The sequence below is a fragment of the Perca flavescens genome, chromosome 1 (genome assembly GCF_004354835.1).
Source record: "Perca flavescens isolate YP-PL-M2 chromosome 1, PFLA_1.0, whole genome shotgun sequence".
In the NCBI taxonomy this organism is placed as follows: domain Eukaryota; kingdom Metazoa; phylum Chordata; class Actinopteri; order Perciformes; family Percidae; genus Perca; species Perca flavescens.
In genome coordinates this window covers 15,889,368-15,914,381 of record NC_041331.1, presented here as the reverse complement: position 1 = coordinate 15,914,381, position 25,014 = coordinate 15,889,368, and the positions used below count along the sequence as shown (strand labels likewise).

General features: G+C 41.7%; 3 protein-coding genes across 4 annotated transcripts; 2 read left to right on the top strand and 1 right to left on the bottom strand.

Annotated features, from left to right (window-relative positions):
- Positions 1–40: 40 nt before the first annotated feature.
- nnt2 (nicotinamide nucleotide transhydrogenase 2) lies at positions 41–15,916 on the bottom strand. Of its 2 annotated transcripts, XM_028573726.1 has the most exons (22): positions 15,656–15,916; positions 14,661–14,810; positions 13,668–13,897; positions 13,364–13,563; positions 13,195–13,282; positions 13,012–13,100; positions 12,726–12,913; positions 11,974–12,107; positions 11,653–11,844; positions 10,947–11,097; positions 9,825–9,986; positions 9,604–9,714; positions 9,336–9,481; positions 8,484–8,679; positions 7,373–7,606; positions 6,577–6,737; positions 5,785–5,964; positions 5,529–5,688; positions 2,514–2,595; positions 1,016–1,134; positions 539–654; positions 41–435 (listed from the first exon to the last, which is right to left on the bottom strand). In XM_028573726.1, the coding sequence occupies exons 2-22, from the start codon at positions 14,788–14,790 to the stop codon at positions 289–291; spliced, it is 3,216 nt and encodes a 1,071-aa protein (XP_028429527.1). In that variant the 5' UTR covers positions 14,791–14,810; positions 15,656–15,916; the 3' UTR covers positions 41–288. The 2 variants fall into 2 exon arrangements, with proteins under 2 accessions (XP_028429527.1, XP_028429518.1); XM_028573717.1 differs by lacking the exon at positions 15,656–15,916 and having other exon boundaries at positions 14,661–15,044.
- Positions 15,917–16,879: 963 nt separating this feature from the next.
- afg2b (AAA ATPase AFG2B) lies at positions 16,880–22,511 on the top strand. Its single transcript, XM_028586683.1, has 11 exons — positions 16,880–17,006; positions 17,201–17,816; positions 17,913–18,098; positions 18,493–18,777; positions 18,882–19,067; positions 20,326–20,484; positions 20,614–20,823; positions 20,929–21,156; positions 21,755–21,889; positions 22,046–22,171; positions 22,287–22,511. The coding sequence occupies exons 2-11, from the start codon at positions 17,226–17,228 to the stop codon at positions 22,422–22,424; spliced, it is 2,244 nt and encodes a 747-aa protein (XP_028442484.1). The 5' UTR covers positions 16,880–17,006; positions 17,201–17,225; the 3' UTR covers positions 22,425–22,511.
- A 245-nt stretch (positions 22,512–22,756) lies between these two features.
- On the top strand, positions 22,757–24,299 carry coxfa4l3 (cytochrome c oxidase associated subunit FA4L3). The gene is made up of 5 exons (XM_028584758.1): positions 22,757–22,842; positions 22,947–23,005; positions 23,132–23,220; positions 23,416–23,476; positions 23,790–24,299. The coding sequence occupies exons 2-5, from the start codon at positions 22,967–22,969 to the stop codon at positions 23,856–23,858; spliced, it is 258 nt and encodes an 85-aa protein (XP_028440559.1). The 5' UTR covers positions 22,757–22,842; positions 22,947–22,966; the 3' UTR covers positions 23,859–24,299.
- Positions 24,300–25,014: the final 715 nt, after the last annotated feature.

Below are 25,014 nucleotides of genomic sequence, written 5' to 3'. Positions count from 1 at the left end.
TTAAATCTTAAAATGTAATGTGCAAGGAAAAAGACTTTGGATATGTTTTAAATATTTGTATTTACAAATCAGTACACATTTCAGTTTGAGCTATTCATGTCCCTTCAAAAAAAAAAAAAAATCATCTTATGAATCTTGGGCATCTTTGTAATTGAATATTTGTTTCAGAACCCATAAATCTGCTCTCCAAAAATATATATCCTGAAAGCCAATGGTGGAAATGCCGTATCGGTCAGTGTGCCTCTGTACTTAAACTACTGTCGATGATGGTGAGCTAATGAAGAGTCACTAGTAGAAGGTCTCTCTGATCTTCGCTTGCAGGCCGTCACACGTCTTTTTGGCATCTCCCAGCAGCATTGATGTGTTGGGCTTGTAGAAAATGGGGTTGTCTACTGCAGCGTAGCCCACGCCCAAGGTACGCTTCATCACTATCACCTGGAGTAAAGTTTAAATTAGTGTATGTGGTCACTTTTTTGTATCACAGCTAAAAAATAGTGATATTGTCTGAGCGGCAATCAAAGGTAAATAAACGACCTACCTGTTTGGACTTCCACACTTCCAGGACAGGCATGCCAGCGATTATGGAGTTAGGATCTTCTTGCGCTGCAGAATTCACTGTGTCGTTGGCTCCGATCACCAGTGTCAAGTCTGTCTCTGTGGGCCACAGACGTTTACACATTTATACACAAGACAGACAAACCGCTGGCAAAATGCTCTGCAATTGTCCTAACTAATGTCATTGGGTTCCCCAGCACCGCACTTATCTCCCTCTGTCATAAACAGAACCATGTGTCTCAAGACTGCATGCCTGGTTGCTACGAAAACAAGACCGTCGCCCTGCAAACATGACACGTCTAAATATCAAGACACAACACAAGGCTGCTCCGAGTGCGGATGAGATTATTACACATAATTGATCTTGTATTATTATCCGACTCCTTCCTGCAAAAGTGACAACCGTGTAGCAACTATTTTATCAGCTCTCTCTAGATTTATTTATTTTAAAAGAGTTTACCTGGGAAGTCCTCGTTGATCTCATCCATCTCCAGGACCACGTCGTAGGGAACACCAGCCTCGGCCAAAAGGACGTTCAGCTGGCCGGGCATACGACCGGCTACCGGGTGGATACCAAACCTTGTTGGAGGGGATGGACGCAAATTATTACTGCTCATCAACACTTAGTGATTTACATGGAAAACTCACAGCTCCCTGATCAATGGTGCCCTGCTCCTTAAAATGCACACGTCACTTTCTAAGCAAGTTCAGATTTGTTGTAAATTCACATAAAAGCAAAAAAAGCAGTGGTGGAATATTCAGTGGTGTAGTACTGAGAGCTACTCAGTACTTTAAGCTTTACTTAAAGTACTGCTAGTACTTTTACTAAAAGTAGCAACATACCTGTCATAATCATTTTTTTTCTATGGTCATAATACCTTGCTAGAAGTAAAAATCCTGCATTTAATATCATACTTAAGCCAAAGTATTATCAGCAATATGTACTTAAAGTATTGAAAGTAAAAGTACTTATTATGCAGCGGAATGACTATATATAATTTAATGATTAATACTGATGTATTATCATGCAAGTACCATTTTTATATTGTAGCTGGTGGAGAGGAAGCTACTGTTAACTTATTTATATGTTGTTGGGTAGTTTGATGTACTGTATAACATGTTGACATGTTTATTATTATGTAAAATCTGAAAAGTAACTATAGTAACTTGTCACATAAATGGAGTAAAAAGTAAACCGTTTCCCTCGGAAATGTAGTAGAGTAAAAGTATAAAGTAGCATTCAAATTAGAATACTCAAGTCAAATCTGATAAATGTACAGTACTAAAAAGGTACTTCTGTCTGTCTCTTCTTTAAGTCAGTACTTTGTAGTATACTTAAAAAAAAAAAAAAGTACTTTGCAGTTTCCCACTTTGCTAACAGGAGATGATGCAAATATTTCTCACATATCAGGTGTTGGTAAGGAGTTGCTTTTTCGGTTAGAGTGCCTCATTTAAAATAATATTTGAAAAAACTTCCTCAGGGCAAACCCAGTGAGGAAAAAAGCAGCAATAATCTTGTTTATAAAGGAGATGAACAGCATGAGGGCAGATATTCACCTAGTCTACATCCTTGACGTTCCACTTCCGGGATTGCTCCGTTACCGCCGGATTTCACTCATTTATTTTAAACTCCGGGGGATTTATGAGGACTATGGTTAACATTTTCTCAGATCTCTGCAGGGTAAATTTAGACAGCTAGCTAGACTATCTGTCCAATCTGAGTTTTCTGTTGCACAACTAAAACAACTTTTAAACGTACAAGTTTTGAGCCTATTTTGCAGCGTAACCGTGGGTTTTCACTGGAGCTTAGCACCGCCCAAGACGATTGTGATTGGTTTAAGGAAATGCCAATAAACCGGAGCACGTTTTCCTCCCATCCCCGACTGCTATGTGGAGTAGCCAGACCCTCCTTCAGCTTGCTTTGGAGGAGGGTCTGGCAAAGCGAGATTAACATTCACCTGACATTTTTGCCCTGTTCCTTCAGCATCTTCACCATGTCTGCAATCGGGTACTGGGCTTTTGCTGCACACAGACCCCAACCTATGCACAAAAACACAAAGAGAATAAACATGAAATAGCCTAAAAAAAAAAGTGCATTTTAATCTTTAATCATCTTTATTTCACTAATATCTATATCTAATATATAGTGGCTGGAGTCCATTATCCAATAGCATTTCCTATTCTGGTTTTGTGTTTTGTTAAGGGCCCTGTTGGAATAAATGAGCATTTGTCACGGTTATTGTTCATTTTTAAATGAAAGCACAGCAATCCAGCAGGGGTTTCGACAACAATAAAACCAGTGATTCCTCTACACTTCATTCTTTCTTTTGTCCTCATCAACCACAAGTCTCCTCTCTGTATTAAATCATAATGGTTCATTGGTCTGAGAAATGCTTTTCTTCAGAAACCTTTCACATGTGTGGTGTGCATTTGGGTCCCCTGCGTGCAAAGAACTCCTTTCTCTGGGTCTAACCCTTATTTAACCCGGGTGGTCAGGTACCTTGTAGAGTTCAGGCAGTAATGCTGAACTTCAGCATTACCCCTAATCAAGTTTTTTTTAAAGCCAGTCGCCGTTAACCCGTATATTTTAATTCCCCAGACAACTAAGCCTTCTGTTTCCTCACTGCCGTGCTTTGTTGTTGACAGCACATGGAGAAATCTTGGGTCTGGACTCAATTGCTCTTATGACTTTTCACTGTTTCTCTAATCTAACCAGCATGTGGGACCACACAGCTGTCCTTAGGTTGGTTTGGAGCCACTTGAAAACAACAGCTATCCAAGTTATTCAGAGTGGTTCCTCTTGCTGAGGCCACTCGACAACTACTCAGTTGTCAGACAAATCTGGCTTTATCTTTTTAATAAATCAGGATGTGGTGACTGCCTCACACTCAAAAATGAAATCCATCATCCTTTACTCTTTACTCAGTTTGGGGGATCATTTCTGGACAAACGGCTCTCTCTTCTGGTTACCCTGCTTTAATATTCTGAGTTAATCCCGCTTTGTAAAAGCTTTTAGCTTTTCCAGAGCTGCTGCGAATCCCCATTTTGGCAGAGCGGTCAGGCTCCGCCTTTTTGTAAGGGGAAGTTAATCAGACGAGAGAAAGATCACAGATGCAATTGATCGAGACAGTCTGAAAAGTGCAGTGGAGTGCAGTGGAGGATCCACGCTGTCAAGTGATGAGAGAATCTGATATTAAAGTCTCTGATGTCAACCCAAATCTCATTCTACACCTATTTTTACCAAAGGCTATGGTCTTTTTCAGCAATGTCTCCACTTTCTACTGGGGGAAATGCTTTTGCTACTGTACTATATGTATGCATGCTGTAAAATGACTTTAGCTGACTAAAATGACAAAAAGTATAACATTTGAATGGTTTGGTTTTAATCAAAATCCAAACTAGCCTAACTTGCCTATTCTCAAGCCATATACACGTTCACTACTGTGCAGTCTTTTTGACCATGAGCTTTTCAAACATTGTCTTGATTAAGCTGTCTGTTGGACTTTAGGAGTACAAATGCATGTTTTGGCTCCAGAGGGAGCTGCGTGAAATCTTATAAACTTGCCTTAAATGATGTCACTTGAGGCCGCACTGGATGGGGCTAAAGACTACAGGTTTCAAAATGAAAATAATATGTTGGTGTGGAGATAGCAAAGGGGGAGTTTATCAGACCTCTGTAGCTTGTTACTCATCTCTGCTTAAGGCTAGCAGCTCGAGGCTACTTTAGCCGCTACTAGCATAAAACACCTGAATCCTTACATTAAAGGGATTCAACGACAGTGTTATAAGAGTGAAATGCTAAATCGGCAGTTTTAACATTTCCAGGTTTTGACAGTTTTTTAAAAGGTCCCATGACATGGTGCTCTTTGGATGCTTTTATATAGACCTTAGTGGTCCCCTAATACTGTATCTGAAGTCTCTTTCCCGAAATTCAGCTTTGGTGCAGAACAACAGCCACTAGAGCCAGTCCCACAATGAGCTTTCCTTAGTATGGGCCATTTCTGTGTCTGAAGCTATTGAGGAGGAGAGAGGGAGGGGCAAGGTGGAGGGTGGGGGTGTGGCCTTGACCAACTGCCACTTTGCTCGTTTGAAAGCCATGATGTCTCTCTGTCATGGGTGGGCCAAATTCTCTGGGCGGGCAAAGCAGAGAAAGGGGAGGTAACCTTGCTCCTTATGACTTCATAACAAGCAGATTCCAAAACGGCTCATCTGAGCTTTCCTTTTCTCAAAGTGAAATTTTTTACACCTATCACCATTTCTAGCCACTTGGGGACCAAAGTGAAATTTTCATGCCATGGGACCTTTAATATAGACCTTAGTGGTCCACCTAATATTTTTTCCCAAAATTCAGCCTTGGTGCAGAATTACAGCCACTAGAGCCAGTCCCACAATGAGCTTTCCTTAGTATGTGCCATTTCTGTGTCTGTAGCTATTGAGGAGGAGAGGGGGCGGGCAGGGTGGGGGTGTGGCCTGGACCAACTGCCACTTTGCTCGTTTGAAAGCCATGATGACTCTCTCTCATGGGTGGGCCAAATTCCTTCTGGATCTGGAATATTGCTCCTTATGAGGTCATAAGGAGCAATATTCCAGATTGGCCCATCTGAGCTTTCATTTTCTCAAAGGCAGAGCAGGATACCCAGGGCTCAGTTTACACCTATCACCATTTCTAGCCACTGGGGGACCATAGGCAGGCTGGGGGAACTCATTAATGTTAAGAAACCTCATAAAGTGAAATTTTCATGCCATGGGACCTTAAACAAAACAAAAAAATAATATTAAATTAAACCTCTGTCACTTTGTTTACAGTTTTGTAACCTGATTCTATACAGCAAATAATAAAAATGTGTTCAGCACCGTCATGCATCTAGATTCTTTTTTTCTTTTAAATTAAAATCAGTTTTTGATTTGCTTAATCAAAAATACCCAAATACCCAGTGGAATCACTAAAGTCTTGTGTTGCATGTAGTGTGTACCTGGTGTGATGATGATGCTGTTGGCTTCTTTGATTATGTCAATGGTCTGGTCTAGATTGACCTCAGTGTGAGTGCCAACAATCTCCATTGGTTTACCGCCCGCTGTGGAGGTGGTGCCGTACCCACCCAGGATCACATTAGGCAGGGAGCGGTTCATAGCCTTGGAAGAGAAGAGGACACAGGCTCAGGTCATTGTGCTGAGTACGCTGTACAAGATCACACATGTGGCCGGATATACATGTATGTGTCTACTCACCACACACATGATGTAGGAGAGGATGGCACCGGAGGAGCCAATCAGAGCTCCGACAATCGTCATCAGATTGTTATCTAGTAAGAAGCCTTCAGCACAGAGCGCCCATCCAGAGTAGCTGTTCAACACGGTGATAACCACAGGCATGTCAGCGCCCCCGATGGCTGCTGTCAGGGTTACACCCTATGGGGAGGTTGAAGAAGAAATTAAAGAAAACATATGAGCCACTTAAACCAACTAAAACCCAGCTTCTGCCTAATCTGTAGCAACAACCGGTAGTTTAAAATGTGTATCATCGCTTATAATGAAGTTTCTAAAGTGTTTTACCAATATTACATCACATTTTACTCACTGGGTACACAAGAGTACAAGTCACTGACGTGACACGGCACCAACTTTTGCTCTAAGTAAAAATGTAACCCATGTATGATAATACAGCACCTTAGTACTTTTTTGTACAGCATTTTGGTCAGCTTAAACTGTGTTTAAATGTGCTCTAGAAATAAACTTTACTGACTTACTTTACAAGAGACAGGGTTTAGAGAGCAATTCTCAACAAAGTAAACAGAAGTACATAACCCCTTGTGTTGTCTTTCGGGTCACTGGGACCCGAAGGACAACACAAGGTTAAAAAGAGTGATTGACATTCTAGCACAATCCAAATCCATTTTTAATATTTAGTTGATGAAATACATTTTTACAGACAAAAAGTTGCACATCTTCAGCATCATCCAGTTATTTTTAATATGTTTTTTGCTTCACTTTTTCTTGGCTTAGTGAATCGATGGAACTCACCATAATAGTGGAAAGCCCAGACACTCCCACTAGACACCCCATGCCAGTACCATAGCTGGAACTGAGCATAAAGGGCACCATGCCTCCCATTGACGCTGCCATCAGACCGGCGTTCAGCATGTGTCGTCCTGGCAAATGCAGGGGGGCGGAGTCCAGGATGCCTATAACCAAATTCATTTCCAACAAATATTCAGAGAAGCCAGAAATAATTGTCACTCATTTTGTATGGCTGAAGGGGAATACTTTTACAAGATAAAACATGTAAACACATTTTTCTCTTAAGCAGTGTCGTGTGTCTTTGAACTCTGAGACTTCTCTGTCGAGGCCTCTAATCAGCCGCCTAAGAGTCTGTCCCATCCACAAATCAGACAGCCGCCCTTCACCAACCAAAGCCATGCAGCCAGTACCCATTACAAATTACCAGAAAGCTTCTTATGTGTTCCTCTTGATCAGTCACACTGCTATGTAAATTAGTAACTGCTGACACATGCAAACAATCCCTCCCCCTCCCAGTCCAGGCCTGGATTTACCAGAGGATCTTTGGCTTTAACTAGATGAAAGAGACAATCAGCACCAGAGGACGCAAAGCTCAGTGTGTTTATATAGATATTAGTGTGTCTGTGTCAAATGGAGAACAATGATCAGACTTTCTACAGAAACATTCTACAGAATTTAAAACATGTCACACGCAATGTATGTATATATATATATATATATATATATATATATATATGTATGTGTGTGTGTACTTATATACTGTTCGTGTTACAAATATTTTATGAGTTACATCAATTACCTTGAAGCTTGCCGTAGGCCACCAGTGAGCCACTGAAAGTGACGCCTCCGATGTAGGTGCCCAGATACGCCACAGTCTTGAGTACGCTGGCGGCTGGGTGAGTGTCCAGGTGGGGGTACTCAATCATGAACTCGGCAACGCAGGTGAAAACAGCTGCCAGCCCCACAAGGCTGTGGAAGGCGGCCACAAGCTGCGGCAAGTCTGAGATTTCAATACGCTTGGCAAGGGTCAGACCTGAGATATGAAGATCCGACAAACAGCTTTGAGTAAATCTCTGGGAGTTACTAGTTTGTCTAGCTAAGTCAAGCACCAGGCACCACACTTCTCATGCATATTGGCTATGTTTGAATACAAAAGAGTGAAAATATTAAGTTTTTAAAAAGCAGACGGTTAAAAGGCAAACACCTGCTTTCAGTAACTTTACTCTTAACAAGCAGGGCCTGGTCTTCAAAGACAATCTAATGAGTCCTAAGTTAAGTATTTAAGTGTGTTTCATCATAAACATAGGGTCACTAAATTATCACTGAGCAAACCCTCATGCTCTGCTGCCTGCCTGCGTGTGTGTGTGTGTGTGTGTGTGTGTGTGTGTGTGTGTGTGTGTGTGTGTGTGTGTGTGTGTGTGTTGATTAAAATGCAATTCCTCATCCTGCTTTCTTAGATTACTATTAACATGCACAACAATGAGGACGAAATCCACTCATCTCTGTATCTGGACAGGATGATTGATGTTCTGTTATGAATTAGCAAAATACTCACACTCTTCAAAGACCGGAGGAGTTACATACAAAGTTAATAACATGTAACTCATTCATGATGGTCTTGTAGTTTTCTAAACAAACTGTTGGACTTCAAAAGGAGACATGCCCAAGCTTTATTATTTTTGTTTCTTATTAAATGGAGACTGAAACCCTCCCTGGTTGGTTGGGAGTCTCCTTGCCATGATACAGAACAGAATGCCTTCTAGGGGCTTTAGATAGTGAACAACAACAAGATCTGTTCTGAAACTCCATCAGGCAGTGATGACAATCAGTGCCAGAGTGGGCAATTTGCAGCCAGTCGATCATCACGCGTATCTCAATTGTAGATCTTCTAAAATCAGGAAGCTACCTACCCAGGGTTCCCCCAGTGGCCATGGCCAGAGACATCTGAGACAGCAGCTCTGGTGAGGGTTTGAGGGCACCGAGCGTGGCAGCGATGCCCCCTGCCACTCCCATCATGCCCAGCGTGTTTCCCAAGCGACTGGTGCCCTGGGCAGAGAGGCCTGCCAGCGCCCCGACACAACACAAACCTGAGCCCAAGTACATCATCTGAGGTAAAAAAAAAAAAAAAAAAAAAACACTAGTCAGACTTATTTGTGTAACGCTTAAACACGGTTACAGACACAGTCAAGTTAAAAGTATGAATAAAAGCTTAATTAAAATACTGTTAATGTAAGTGGATTGAATATCTTTAGATTTTGGACTATTGGTCTCACAAAACAAGTTAAAGGCATCACTCTGGACTCTGGGAAATTGAGACGGACATTTCTTTTTTTTTTTTAAGATTATTTTTTTAGGACAGCTGAAGACTTAAAAGGGGAGAGAGAGAGAGAGGAGAAATGACCTGTAGCAAAGGGCCGCAGGGCGGAGTCGAACCTGCGGCCGCTGCGTCGAGAAGTAAACCTCTATATATGGGCGCCTGCTCTACTGTGAGCTACCCAGGCGCCCGTGACGGACATTTTTAAGTATTCTGACATTTTATAGTTTTAAGGACATCTGCTACCCTAATACTCATCAATTCAATTATCAGAAAAAAAAAAAAAAAAAAAAAAATAATCACTTTAAACACAACCACAGTCATCTTGGGTAGCACAAACCACATTCACTGACAAGCTACTTAATACTGGTTACATAAAAACAAGCTACTTGTGTATATTTTAATGAGAACAAATGTGAGTGGAATGAAGATATATTTATCCTGTGACCTGCTCGATGTTGTACCCAGCAGCCACTGAGGCTCCGTATCCCCCAACAAAGGCAGCCCCAGGCAGCATGTACAAGTAGTTGTACTCAGGAGGGTCAGTGGGACGCTTGAACATGTCCAACATCCTCTGGGTGATCAGGAAACCACCTGCATTCACAGAAAAAGGAAGAAAACACATTTCCAGAAGAAACCCCATTTTTCATTTGATTGGACGGAGAAAATCTTGTTCTCTGTTGTTCATTTTTGTGTTTGGGAGTTGAACATCAAACCGGCAATGTTGATGGAGGAAACAAAGGCAGCAGCAAGAGCGAGACTCTCAGGAAAGGTGGAGGGTGTGAGACCTCCACCCATCAGCACCAGACCTCCAACTGCTGTCAGACCTGTCGGAGAGGACAGACGGAACATACGGGGGGAGGGATAAAAAAATTGCAAAAAACACCTATACCATGTTTCTAAATTTGGCCACCACTATCTTATATTGACTTCTAACCTGAGATGGCGTTGGTGACAGACATGAGAGGTGAGTGCAGAGCGGGGGTCACGCCCCACACAGTGTGGTATCCCACAATCCCAGACAAGCCAAAGGTGGTGACCATCTGAGTGAAGGCTGCGTTGGGGGAGATGATTCCCAGAGCCAGACAGGTGGACACACCTGCAGAGAGAGCAGTGTTGCTTGTGTACAGTTCTTTCCTTATTGATGTAGTGGAAAAAATATGCAGTTATGTTTTTCAATCTCGTTTTATTTTTTTTTATTTTTTTTCCATTAAAAGCAATGGAATAATTGAAGAGGCAAAAATACAAACACTTCTTTTTTCATAACAGGTTATGCATGTGTGATGATTCATAGTTTCTCCTGAACTCGTACATCATACTTTACCAAAACTGTATTCCCCACTGTGCTTCATCATAACGAAGTGTCTACATTAAAGTTCCATTAAGGTGGTGTGCTCTTGCAATAATAATATATATATATATTTTTTTTTAAAGGCAAAAATGTCCAAATATGTCAAGATATTGTTTGGAACTAGGACTGCAATGAGCAATTATTTTTATTATCAATTAATATGCGGTTTATTTTCTTCATAATCAATTCATTTTTTTTGGTTAATAAAACATCAGAAAGTAGTCAAATTAATTCCCCCAAGGTGATATTTTCACGCCCATGGGGATGTCTTCACATTGCTTTTTTGTCCAACCAAAGATGCTGTTTACTATGATGTAAGACAACAAAAGCAGCACATCTTTCTCACATTTGAGAGGTTTTAGCTTGAAAATGTACTTTTACCGATTGTCAAGCTAGCTGGTGATTAACTTATTCAATCACCTAATTGTTTTAGCTCTGTTTTGAACTGCTACATATTGTACAACCAACATTTTACAACATAAGAAATTATGGTAAATGCTTTTTAACAATTTTTTAACAAGCAATTGCTGAGCAATTTAGGCCAAACACAGCTACATAATACGTCATTATACTGCTATCCAGTTCATTTTGTTTGTTCTTCTGTAGAGAAGGGTCTTTCCAATTCCTTGTTAAATAACTTCATGAACATGAAATTGTGCCAAATGTCTAGTAGTTTTTTCTGTATGCATCTGTGTATTCGTATCCGACCTGCAGTGTAGACGCTAGCAGAGGTCAGGGTGCGTTTGAAGGGAGAGATCACCGCCTTTTTCTCAGCCTCCAAATCTGCCACTGTTTTCTGTTTCACTGGGGCTGGGGGGACTGTTTTTGGAAGAGGGGACGGGAAAATGTTCTTGCCCTCCTGGACACATTAGAAAACACACACAAAGAGGCCTAGTGTGAGAACACAGAGGACGTCCACAGATTTTTGCGTGAGAAACAGACATCAAGACTTTTGGAGTCTTGCATTGTGGGAGATCTCGGCTCCATGGTGGAAGCACTCAAAACACAAACTCACGGACCACATAGGAGATTATACTGAACAAACAGCAATCACGAACCAGTTACTAGTGGTTTTTAAAAGATAAATTCTCTTTTTAAGGGGCCTGAATAATGCTTAGTTTAACAAGGGGTAACCTGATATGTCCTGTTGAGGTTGCATGCCTTCTCTGCCATAAACAATGTGTCGCAGCCAAAATTCCTGGATAAGTATATTTTGAAACGTTCATAACATTCTTACTGGGATCCAACATTGCTATTCCCAGCTGGGATTTGTTTTTTAGGACTCATTTGGCACAGTATTTTAGCATGACAGGATCTGATGTGCCAAGAGGGAGGGAGGGAGGGAGGGAGGGAGGGAGGGATGCCAGCAAAGACGCAGGCTGCCAGTGGACAGTTACAACAAATAGAAACCCACCTTCATAACAAGAGTCCCACGGATGACATGGTCAATTGTTCCATAGTCAAATTCATCTTTGGGCTCATAGTGGAAGTATTCCTTGTCTGGGCTTATTGCCTTCAGCAGCTTCAGTACGTTGTTTGAATACAGAGTGCTGGCCTGGGTGGCCATGCGGCTGGGCAGGTCTGTGTAGCCAATGTGTGTTACTCCCTGGTTAATAAAAAACAAAGTACATCATTAGTACATTTTACACAGGGGTGAACAAAACATAAAAACAGTTTTTTTTCAGATTTCTTTTGTTCTTTATCAAAGTCTGCTGGCTGGAGGCAGAAACCTCACCTTGTGAACGTACAGCTCTCCAGGCTTGGTGGTCTCGATGTTGCCCCCTGCCTCGGCAGCCAGATCCACCACCACAGAGCCGTCCTTCATCGACTCCACAAACTCCTTCTTGATCAGAATGGGAGCCCGCTTACCTGCATGGGGAACAGGAAACACAGGATAGATGAGGTGCATCTACTGTTCATTATATCATGCAACCTAAGAAACAGGAAAGTCAGAGGATAGTGGATCCACATTTCAATTCTTGGCCACTAGGGGGCCAAAAAAACACCAGGCAACAATCTTATTGAGTTGCTATGGCAAATGTGTTAGCAGTTAATTGCCTACTTACACAATCAAAAGACACATAGCAACATTTGCATTTATTTGAAGTTGTGTGTCTGGCCACCTGACAATATTTATTTAGCCTTCTTTCAGCTTTGTTTTAATCTCCACCAACTTGAAAAATGTCTGGGTCTTTACCTGCTAGATGATCAATTTTGTATGTTCACCACCAGCCAATCTGAAACTTTGTCAGCTGTGGGCAGGTAGCCTACAGGTTTTTATTAGCTGGAAACAGCTGCCAACAAGGATTGATGAGAACAGTTGAGTTTCCAGGCTGCTAAAACAAAAGGCCTTGTAGAGTTCGGTAGTAGTTCTCAGTGGGTTCACCCCACTGGTTCAATGTTACTATGTAACAACTATTGATTAATGCGGCTTTAAACTTTATTAAAGATAAAAGACGAGGGGGAGAAGGTACCAGTGCGACTGACCTGGAATCAGGGCAGTGGTGATGAGAATGTCCACCTCTTTACACTGCTTGGCGAAAAGGGCCATCTCAGCGTCAATGAACTCCTTAGACATCTCTTTGGCATAACCTCCGACTCCATCGCCAGACTCCTTGATGTCTACCTCTAAAGGCTCTGCCCCAAATGATTTGAACTGTTCCAGGGCTGCTGGCCTGATAGCCAAGAAAAAGTCAGGTTATTGTCAACGTCATGATCATAACAACCACCATCACTCAGTCTGCAGGCTGAGACATAATGTTCCATCTTATACCTCGTGTCAAACCCTCTGACTATGGCTCCCATCGACTTGGCTGTACCTGCTGCTGCCAAGCCAGCCACTCCACCTCCAATAACCAGGACCTTAGTGCAACAGAAGTATTATTGTACAAAGTGGGGACCTTTGAGGACTGTGGGAAGACACTCATGTTGACTTGCATAACATGTATACAGTTACCTTAGCTGGGGGTACTTTTCCTGCCGCTGTGATCTGACCAGTAAAGAACCTGCCAAAGTTGTTAGAAGCCAAAACCACAGCCTTGTACCTACAAAACAAACATTCAAGTTACATTTACTGTAACAAGACATTCCTAGGAATCTGCACGTAAATGTATATTTTTCTTTACCCAGCGATGTTAGCCATGGAGCTGAGTGCATCGTAGCCTTGTGCGATGGTGACTCTGGGCACCTGGTCCATGGCCAGCACATTGCTCCGCCTCTCTGACAGCTTCTCCATCAGCTCTGGGTTCTGGGCTGGATAGATGAAGCTCACCAAGGTGGAGTTAGGCTTCAGGAGGTCTGCCTCGCTCAAACTGGGGGCTCGAACCTACAGCGGAAAAGGGATGTTAGAGGAATAGAAATTCAGTATTATCTAGACTCAAAACACACTATACACAGAACTGTAGAACTAAATAGCAGACGTGTACGGACCTTAAGGACCAAGTCTGAGCCAAGCGCTCCATTGACATCAGTGATGGTGGCTCCAGCATCTTTGTATTGCTGATCAGAGAACTTGGATGCCTCTCCAGCTCCACTCTCCACCTGCACGTTAAAGCCCTGTTTGACCAGCGCCTCTACCCCCACAGGAGACAACGCCACACGGCGCTCACTCTGTAGCGTCTCCTTAGGAACCCCAACCACCAGGTCCTTGTAGAGCACACCTGAGCAGAAGACCCGGCTGATAGTTGAGTCTGCAGAACATATAAAAGCTATGCAACGCATCAACAGTTCTTTCCTAAAAAACTAAAATAACTATTAGAAACGTTCATACAAAAAGCAACATCAAATTATAATAAAATATAGGGGAGCTTTTGTTTCTTTATCTTTTTGTGCAACTACAGGAGAGTTAGTGTGTACAGCTGAGATTGTGTAGCTGGGAAGAGTGTCAGTTTACACATTTCTCTCCATACTTGGCATGGTGACCTCGCCTCCATGGAGACATTATTAGCAGGTGATTGGCTCGGAGCCAGCACACACAGAGAGGCCTACACTCCCACACAGACCCTCAAAATTCAAACTTAAAAAGGACTCAGTAACTCGCAAAACTCTCACAAACACTTGCTGACATGTGTCCCGCGGACAGACTCCATAAACAAATGTCGCAACATAATCTGCCAGACTGCTGTTACACTTTAACTAACATGTCACCTTTAACTGACCTCTCATGTGTTCTCACATGTTAGCAGCAGCTCCTACAGTGAGCATAGCCACAGCCTGCTTCACTACAGCTCTCCCTATTTTGGGAACATCTCTAGCAAACAGTTGATGATCTGTGGAGTTTTCCATTCTTCTGGCCAGAGGGAAAGTGTCCTTGAATAAACTCTCAATCCAAACCAAAAGAAAGCACGCAGGCAAAGGCTGTCCTCTATGAAAGACATTGTAAGGTTAAGCAGAGAGATTTTAATAGAGCTGTGCATTTCCTACCTCTAGAGGCCTTTTGGTCCCATAACACAGGGAAAGTCCTGAAATGCCTTCTTCCAGGTATCCTCTGGTGGGCCCCTCGCTGGAACAAAACGACAGAAGAGCTGGAGATGCAGCGCAGGAGGGTCGACATGGCCACTGAGTGTCCTCTCTCTGGCTCGTGAATATGAACACAAACAAGCAGAGGTAGGTGGTAAATTAACACTATTTCTGTCAAATAACAAAGCACATTATAATCCCCCCTTCACAAGTAGGTCCTGAGCCCCCCTAGTCACACACTCAGGGTGCCTGTGCTGCAAGGCCTACAGACAGCAAAGTGACATTTCAGCTCTGCTGGACACGAGACACACATAGGGCCCAGGGTTGATTACACACTCTGGGCTTGTTCGCGAGATCTGGAATTATGACGGCACAGGGTGGGGGGGGGGACTGTGCCAAGTCTGGCCTGGTTGCTGGGAGCTGTTTGATACAGTCTACGGTTGTGAGCAGGGCAGAGAAATCCAATCAAATGTTGTTGGGCTAAAGGGAACAGCTCAGGACTCAGACACACATCTTCTTACACAATCAAGCTGTAAAAAAAGGTGTTAAATACTGGTCTCTTAAAAAACACAATTTCATCACCAAAAATAAAAATAAACAAATACAAGTGTGGCAACTTGTAGTACTCTGCTTGGTGTTTTGATTTCAACTCTTTTCTCTTTGATGGAAATGAGGTTGTAGCTCCTTGTCTACCTTAGGCTACTATGGTAGTAGGAAGGAAGCGTGGTTTGTGTTTTAACCATTTTAACCAGATGATACAGTCTATGGTTATTGATCCAAGTTCAAATCTGTGAATACTTTTCCAACTGAACCTAACTTGTTAAGACAAATATATTTGCTATTTTTTCCATTCATTCACTCACTGAATCACACAGTCAATCATGTCTTCAGTCTCCACTTTTACTAATTCATTAATACATTGAAGGATAAGTTGATTGCGTTATTATTGTCAGACTTGCCTTTCAGATTTCCAGAAAGAGCAGGTTTATGTTTCAACTTTCTCTCAGCAGCAGGGTCACCTGTGAGACGTCCTACCCTTTCTTCGTCTGCGTGCAGGAACAGACCGACAGACAAACGACCTTCCGCAGTTTCGATATCGCTGCCACACTATTTATGTATAAATAGAAAGTCATGTGGCTTCACTCATGAACCACCCCTGAAGCAGATAAACTCCCCGCCGCCAGACGCCCTGCGAATTAAAGGCTGGATTAACATGTTTATCACAAATGGTCCCAGGTACATTTATTTTCAAAAGGTATACACACACACGCGGTCTCGCGATAGTCCCTCCCTCTCTCTTCCTATGCAGCTCTAAAACAAAAAAAAGATATTAAAGTTGCACACACACAAACACATAATTGGGGAATATCTACTAGACATAATGTTTGTTTACATTCGTTAAAATCACAGCATTTTCTTTTGTGGACGCAGGGTGACGCCAGAGCGCCAGGGACAAGAAATGTGTAAATGTAACCTAATTGTTGGGCGACCATGACTATTTCCTTGTTCGTGTATATTTACATATATTATTAAATATGTATAATAATAACAATAATATTTTGTAATAATCATAATACGTATTATTGTTGTTATTATTATTGTACTAGCGGTGATGATTCATCTTTTGGCATGCATTTATTTATTATTTAAGTAATAATTAATTGTATTATTTAGTAAATATTTATATTTATTTAAGTAGCAGAGGAAATTATAAAACCAAACAGACAAAATAAACCCTTTTATTAAAGCTACGAAAGAATTAAAGTTTTCCAAATTCTCACCTTATGTAAAAAGTTTAACTTAGTTACTGTAGGCAATTTATTAAAATTGTGGGTTATTTAATTCTTTAAATGTACCATACTCATGGTGTTGCTTATTAGGCTGTACAGAATAATGTGTTAAATGATATGTATTTAGAAATAATTCCACATTCTGGACTTGCAGAATTAAGTTGTACATTATTACATAAATAATATAGAATATTAATATAATGTAAAAAAAATAAAAAAAGTAATCTTTAACCCAATTACAACCGTAACAAACGTATAATAATGGTGTTACGGATAAGAGCATATCCTTTGACTTTCAAGATAATACCAGATATGAGTTATTTTGATGTAAATTCATAATACCTTTGAAAACCAGGTTTAACAGTTCAACACGTCTCGTCCATAGACTGTAAACAATCTAGCACAGGGAAACGTTTTGGTTGGCCATCTTTCTTTAACGCCGCTTGGATTTTTGTAAACAAGTACTCGTCCAGCCAAAACCACGTTTTGGCCACCATTCACTAGTTTCACCCATTGTCTGGTATGTATAACTGTCTCACAGTTTGTGCTAAAAAATAAATAAAAGTATTGATCGTAGCTAAGAATTGTTAGCAGTTAACAGCTAGTAGCATGTAACGTAAGCCTTGCTAAAGTTTACACTGCAGCTAGAGTAGGTAGCTACCGTTAGCTTCACTCCTTCTGTATCGTTATTTGCTGCCTTTATTTTTCTGTCAGTGTCACTGTTAGCTGATGGACAATAATGTCTCTGAGGCTGCTGTCAGTGGATCCATCAGACCGGGGCTCTCAGAGATGCAGGCTGGGTCCAGGCTTGATGTCTGCGCTTGGTCTGAGTCTGGGCTCCCCTCTGTTGGTGTCTGTTCCCGGGGGAAGCTGCCTGTGCACCGCCTGGCCTCGACCTGACCTGGCAGAGGGTTTCCTGCTAATGGACCTGAAATGCTCCTCTCCCAGCCTGATCTCTCACCCACCCACACATCTCAACTTGGACCCTGGCCAGCTGACACCTGTGCCCTGTCCCAAACTGAAAGCTGTAAAGATAACTGTGGTGGTCCAGAGTGTCGATTTTAAGAAACACACACCTCTTCGACTTGTTCATGAGCTAGTGAAGGACATGCTTAAAGGTGTGTATGTCCACGAGAAGAATGTGATAAACCTGGAGGATTTTGATACAGAGATTAAATATGTTGTTATTGAAAGCGTCAATCTGGATTCTGCCAGTGCTGGATTCATCACCTCAAAAACTGGTGTGGAGATAACTGGCATCCAGACAGTCCGACATTACATGAGTCAGCTGCAGGACCAGCACACCGTCCCGCTCGGGGGACTGGAGGAGGTCAGCATATGTTCACTGTAATGACATTATTGGTATTCATCCAGAGTGTGTATTTCCACTATGTGACGCCTCATTTTGATTTTTACTGTATGGTAGGTGAGCACCTCCCTGAGAGAAATACTGCAGCTGCCCCTGCTCTATCCGGGCACCCTGAGCTCTCTGGGTGTGTCATGTCCCAGAGGTGTGCTCCTGGTGGGGCCGCCAGGTGTGGGCAAGACCCTGCTGGTCCGCAGAGTGGTTCGGGAGGTGGGAGCCAGCCTGGTGGTGGTTAGAGGGCCAGAGGTAAAAAATAATAATAATAACTATTATATTTGAATGTGCAATTGTATTCCGTAAAGCCAATGTGTATTATGATGAATTTTCTGAATCCAATATTGATATAAAACCTTCCCCTTTTTGCAACATTGGCCACAATTGGTAAAACCACAGATATTAAAGGCTAAAACCTTGGTTTTATAAGAGGATTCGACCATTCATGGCTGTCAGAAAGACAGTTCTCCTTCACATTTTCAAGTCTTCTAAAACTACTAAAAAGTGCTCTTTTAATAATAATGTGCCTTATATTTATTTGCATTATAGGCTTCAAGGAGTTGTGCCAGATAGATTGAGATTGCTTAAAATAAATTACTTTGTTATTATTATTATTATTATTATTATGTTTTGATGATTATTTCAGGTGGTGGGATCACGGCCGGGTGAGAGTGAGGAGAAGTTGCGTGCTGTGTTTGAGCGGGCTCGATCTGCAGCTGAAGAGGGTCCCTGTGTGCTGTTCTTAGATGAATTAGACTCTCTGTGTCCGAAGAGAACCGGCTCGTCGGCGCCAGAGAACCGCCTGGTCGCTCAGCTCCTCACGCTGATGGACGGGATGAATCAGTCAGATCGCTTCCTCATCGTCGGAGCCACCAACCGGCCGGACAGCTTAGACCCGGCACTGCGCAGGCCTGGAAGATTTGACAGAGAGGTGCGGATGAAATTAGACATGTATTATGAAAAACCGAAACCCAATACATAATACAAAATGTAAATGCATCTATGAGGCTCTGAATTTTTACATCTTTCCTTCAGGTTTTTATTGGAGCTCCCACCTTGCAGCAGAGGAAAGCCATCTTGTCTGTTCTGTGTGCGAGGATGCCTGTGTGTCCCAGTGTGGACATGGCAGAGCTTGCACAGAGAACCACAGGCTATGTAGGGGCAGATCTCAGCGCCCTGTGCAGAGAGGCTGCCATGCAAGCTATACGGGAAAACTCAAAGGTAAGCAATCACGGCAATCAAACAACGTAACACATAGAAATAAGATACTGATATTTTATCACTTCTAGGGAAACATTGCAGCTCCCTTCAGAGCTACATGCAGTACAATTAATTGTCTCAGAAATAATTTAGATTAACAATATAATTGTCTCTTTTGGTGAAATTTTAATTTATTTATTTTTTTAAATGAATTAAACTAATAAACAAATCCCAGGATACAAATTTTGGTTATGTATCACTGTCATGTGACCCAGATATTGTTAGAACGCAAATACACAGCCTATGAAGAAAATCACGCCTCCTTATTATCATAAAACAGTTTAATTGTTTTCCCCTTGTCAATTTTGTTTTATGAACGTGTATAGGGTCAAGTAATAATAAATAACTAAAAGATATAGTCTGACCAATAATCAATTATATAATTATATGTATTATTTATTAATTATATATAATAACAATTTGGCATATCTAAACAAAATCAACAATAACCAGTCACACGCCTTAAAGGTGCCCTGCCACACAAAACTGTTTTTTCTTGCATTTTTTGAAATATGTTAGGTCCATATGTGTTTGTTTGTTATGTGGTAAATGTGAAAATGAAATTCTACCTCCTCTGTCAGCTCTAGCCACCGAAAAGAAATACGCGGAGAAATCAGGCCAATTACAAAAGCTGGTCAGTCTGACGTCATGTTGCCTGAGCTCATTACTATTCATGAGCTCGTCCAGTTGCGCTGGGTAAAGGATGCTGATATCCAGGCTCTCATTGGCTAGCTGTTAGCCAATCAGAGTCAAGCAGCTTAGCTCGTTGAATATTAATGAGAACTGGCACAAATCAAGCTGAGTCATCCTGCAGGCTTTCTATACCATTCAGCAACCCAACATGTGTGTATGCATATTTAAAGTAGTGTCTGAGTTGTGGCACAGTCAAAACAACTGTTTGGGCTATGTTGTGCTGGATATGTTAAGGTTGACCAGGCAATTCATTTGAAAAACAAAGATGCACTTTCATTCATGCTACATTGCACATATGGACATGTGTACCTAATAAACCTAAAATGTGGTTTGCACAGTCATAACATTCAGGGTATGTACCCAGGACTCCTTGGAAATTTGTATTAATACTAAGTGGATTATCCTGATAAAATAAAGTAAATTTGAATAGAGCTGAAATTGAGTGTAAAAACTGATTCCATCCAGTGTTGAAGATTGAAGACTTATTAATGTTTTTTTCTTTTGCTCTTGTTATTGTTGTCTGCAGAGTTTAGGAGAGCAGGCGTTAGGCATGAAGCACTTCCAGGAGGCCCTGAAGGCGGTGCGTCCGTCCTGCCTGCGGAGCAGCCTGGGCAGGACGGAGCTCGCTTCGATGTCATGGGAACAGATAGGAGGCCTGGAGGAGGTCAAACTCAAACTAAGACAGGTAAATAAGCGGCAGGTCTTGAATTATACTACATAAAATACATAAAGTTGTGAGCATGTTTTTCCTGTCAGTGGAATTAAGTACTCAATCCCCCCCCATCTGTCCTTTTTTTGTGTCTAAACACCAAAGAGTATCGAGTGGCCGATGTTATACCCCGAGGCGTTTGTTCGTCTGGGTCTGTGTCGTCCCCGTGGCGTGCTGCTCTACGGACCTCCAGGATGTGCAAAGACGACGCTTGTCAAGGCTGCAGCCAGCTCATCTCACTGTGCCTTCCTGTCTGTCGGCGGTGCCGACCTCTACTCTCCCTATGTCGGAGACTCGGAGAAGGCTTTTGCGCAGGTACTTTCTTTTTTCACGGTCTATAATAACACCTGAGAACGGCTGCTGTGTTTGTGTCCTCCTGTTTTCATCCATAAACACCTGCACCTGTCTGTCCACATGCAGCTGTTTCGCCAGGCCCGGGCCTGTGCTCCCTGTATCCTGTTCCTCGATGAGATTGACTCTCTGATTGGCTCGCGGTCAAACAGTCAGACACCGAACAGCGTACAGACACGCCTCCTGTCTGTGCTGCTCAATGAGATGGATGGAATTGGCCTGAAGACGCTGGAGAGGAGAGGAACGGAGAAGATCCTCCAGGCAGAGGGAGTGGAGGAGAATCGCAAGCAGGAAACGGTGTGTCACTCCTCCCTCTATTACTTAACACAACAGCTGATTAGTATGAGGCGATTTAGTCGACACTGTTAAGGGTGTAGCACGGAAAGGCGGACCCAAAATGCAGAGAGCAGGCAGGCAGGCAGGAGTAAGTAAAAATGAGGATTTAATGATGAAACACAAAAAGAAAACAAGGAAGTCCTGAGCGCGCCAGCAGGCAAAAACAACAATACCAAAAATGAAACAAAAGGAAATCCACGGAGCAAAAAACCAGACACGAACTAACACCGGGAGACACGACAGGCACACACAGAAACATACAAACAATGATCTGACACTGGACAAGGGGGAACACCAAGACTAAATACAGAGGGTGATGAAATAACACAAGACAAGTGACACAAGGGCTGGGAAACAGGTGAAACACACTAGGCTGGGCAGAGTAATCAAAAAAGGTGGGAAAACACAAGACAGGAAGTAAAACCAACAAGACAAGACAGAAAACAAGACCGTCAAAATAAAACAGGAAACAGAGCACAAAACAGACTACCAAAATAAGACAAGACACCAAAACCATAACAGACACTTTATGCTACAAACTTTTTTTGCTCTTTGACAGTTGGACTTCCAGGAAGTATGCAACAAAGATGTGATGGTTGTAGCCGCCACAAACAGGCCTGACTGCTTAGACAATGCCCTCCTCAGACCTGGCCGGTTGGACCACATCATCTATGTCCCACCCCCTGACCAGCAGGTTAGTCATTTATTTCAAGGGAATAACAAGTTATGTACTAGAGCAATCTTGTAAGAACATTTTCAGAAGAGATTAAAAAGATGATACATGCCTTTTTGTATCAGTGTATCTTTAATTAACTAATCTTCAACTAACCTTGTATATCCGTTTATCTAGGCTCGTCTTTGCATCCTGAAGGTGTGTACAGAGTCGATGCCCGTGGGTGCTGACGTGTGTCTGGAGGAGCTGGCGGCAAAGACCGAGTTTTACTCTGGAGCTGACTTGGAAAATCTGTGTAAAGAGGTAATGTGAAGACCTTATTTTCTGAAATACAAAATATAATCCTGGTACCAAGTGTTGACATAGACAAACGGATAGTATGTAAGCATGCCTGAAAACTTTTTTTTTGTTTTTCCAGGCTGCTCTGTTGGCGCTACAAGAGGAGAACATGGAGGCTTCGATAATCAAACACACATACTTCCTTCGGGCCCTCAGCAAAATGAGCCCCTCTCTCACTGCTCAGCAGATCCAAACATATCAAAAACCTCCAAGATGACATACCACATATGACCATGTTCTCTGCATTGATACAATGTATTATTACAGAAAAAAATGGTTTGAAAATAAAATAAGTAAAACTTGACTTTTGGTGTATGGTATTTTCTTTTGTTTTCGTCACTGACAAGCATTTAAAATGTCTTAATGTTTGTGATCTGCACTCCAAACCACCTACTTAGCCATTGACTTTCAGTTTTCAGATGTGACCACAAGAAGGTGCTGCACACTCAGAAAATGTATTGATCATCAGCAAACTAGATATGTAATGGATTGGACTCCACTGTAGCATTTAGGGCAGGAAGCTGTGTCTGTCTACGTGCCTTTCACCTCGTCCTACCTCTCGTCATTCAGCCTACATCAGCCAGGCTCACAGGATGCTGCGCTAAGACACATCAGGGACTCCTCGGCAACAACAGGTGAGACCTTCCACACAGCTGCCTCTATGACTCACTGACTTTATTTCAGCGAACTGACTATCAGCATCATTGTTAAGTGGAAATATGATCAATTTCTCTTTTAGGTTTTTGAGAAATTAGAAAAATGGTGGGATTTTTCCAAATGTTGAGAAAGAAAAAGGAGGTGAGCTGGCTACATTCTTACTGTTGTTGTGGATATTGGATTTGTAGCCCATTTAGAATATGACATGCATTTTAATATTATGATGCACATTTGAAAACCTATTTTTTTTTAACTTGTGTATTTCAGTTGATCCCTCTGATAGGGTTCATGGCTTTTGCTGCAACAGGAGCCACCTCGGCTGCTATCTACTTTCTATTAACCAAACCTGATGTTATGTGAGTGTTATTGTACTTTTTTTCTTATTTTGATAAAACTATATTCCACTGAATTTATTTTTTAAATATAAAGTGGTTTAAATTGCGCTTAATTTGTTTCCCCATTTTCATGCTTTATTCGGACTTCTATCAGCCTCTGGCATGTAAAAAAAAAATGCTTAATGATGATGCAACATGTTCATTCCCTGTTTTTAGCTTGAATAAGACCCTAAACCCAGAACCATGGGAGAGACTTAACCCAGCAAAACCCCAAAAGGTAATCTCTAAAATTCCTCACTTTTTATAAAATTTGGCTTGTTATAATTCTATGGCAGTTAACAAGCCATTTTATTCTTATTGGCTGAAATACAAGCAGAATCTTCCAGCATGCAGCTACAATCTGCCTAGTCACTGAGGAAGAAATGTTATCAAATTATTACCAGCCTGCTATTGCAACATCAGATTAATGCTGTTTATGTAGCCACACATGTTGGTCCATGCTACTCATGTTACAAGTCACTTTAAGTTGATGTAACACTTGTAAATAGGTCCGGCAAAGCCTCATTTTTATTTCTGACATTTTGCTGCAGCTCATCACCATCAATCAGCAGTGGAAACCAGTGGAGGAGCTGGAGTATGTAAAGAGCCTCACCAAATAAAAGAAGGCGGGCATCTGCTAGAAAGATCCACAGTCTGACCACTTGCCTGCCCCCCCCCCATCAGTCTAACAGAATCCTTTCTGCACAAACTAGGATGCTTTGACACTCAGTGTGCGGAGATGCTTCTGCTCCACTGTTGGGGTTTCACTTGGCTATGTAGTGGCCCAGACCGAGGACATCCATCCACAGCAGTAGAAAACTAGGGTAACTGATACTCATACTGCCATAAACTGAAAAAATACTATCTTACTCCAGGTTTCTTTCATTACAGCTAGAGAGCTACATTTACGTTGAATAAACTGTGATGTCTAATTGCTCTTACAGTAGATGTGAATGTACGATAGTTTCTAAATGTGAAAGACACAAAATGTAAACACAGTTGTAATATAATAATGTCCTAGTAATGTACTGTACAGTGGCAATAAATAATTGTGAACATCAGAGTGTCTTTTGTTCAAAAAAGTATAAACATTTATGTGGAAATATTTGTATTCTTGTCTTTAGACTGATATTCTTAGTCTGGATTGTGTTACAGAGCTAATAGTCATAGCTCCTTTTACCATCATTTGTCTCATAAATAAAGTGTGTCTGACCCTATGGTCTGACCTATAAATGCAGTGCTAACAAGTTGAGTTTGGCTAGAAGAGGTGTTGCATCGATCCCCTCTTTTAATGTAAATATATCACAAAACATAATAAAAAACAATATTTTTCTCTTTTGTCACCAAATCCCAAAAGACCAAAACTAACAATGAATTGATCTCACTAACAGTCTGTGTTGCCAAAGCCTGATTTAGCTTATACTGCTCTGTGCCATAGAGCAGACATTTTGATTTATTATAGTAGGAAAACCACAGGGGGTTACTGAAAGCATTAACGATGGGTCCATTGTATTAACGTGTGACAGTGAGCCAGCATTCCAGGACCTTGAAACCAAAACAGCTACAATTCAGCCACCATTCATTTTATTATTGACACCTCCGTGACAACAGTTCTATTGTTGTCCCAAAACACATAAATGAGCCACATAATGGCACTTTGTCACATATTCCTCCATTACGATGAACATTTGCACTGTAGTTTATTTTAAATCGATCCCACATGCACTGTACAGGTGTTTTGCATACTCACTAGAGTATTACAATGTAGTGTATAGA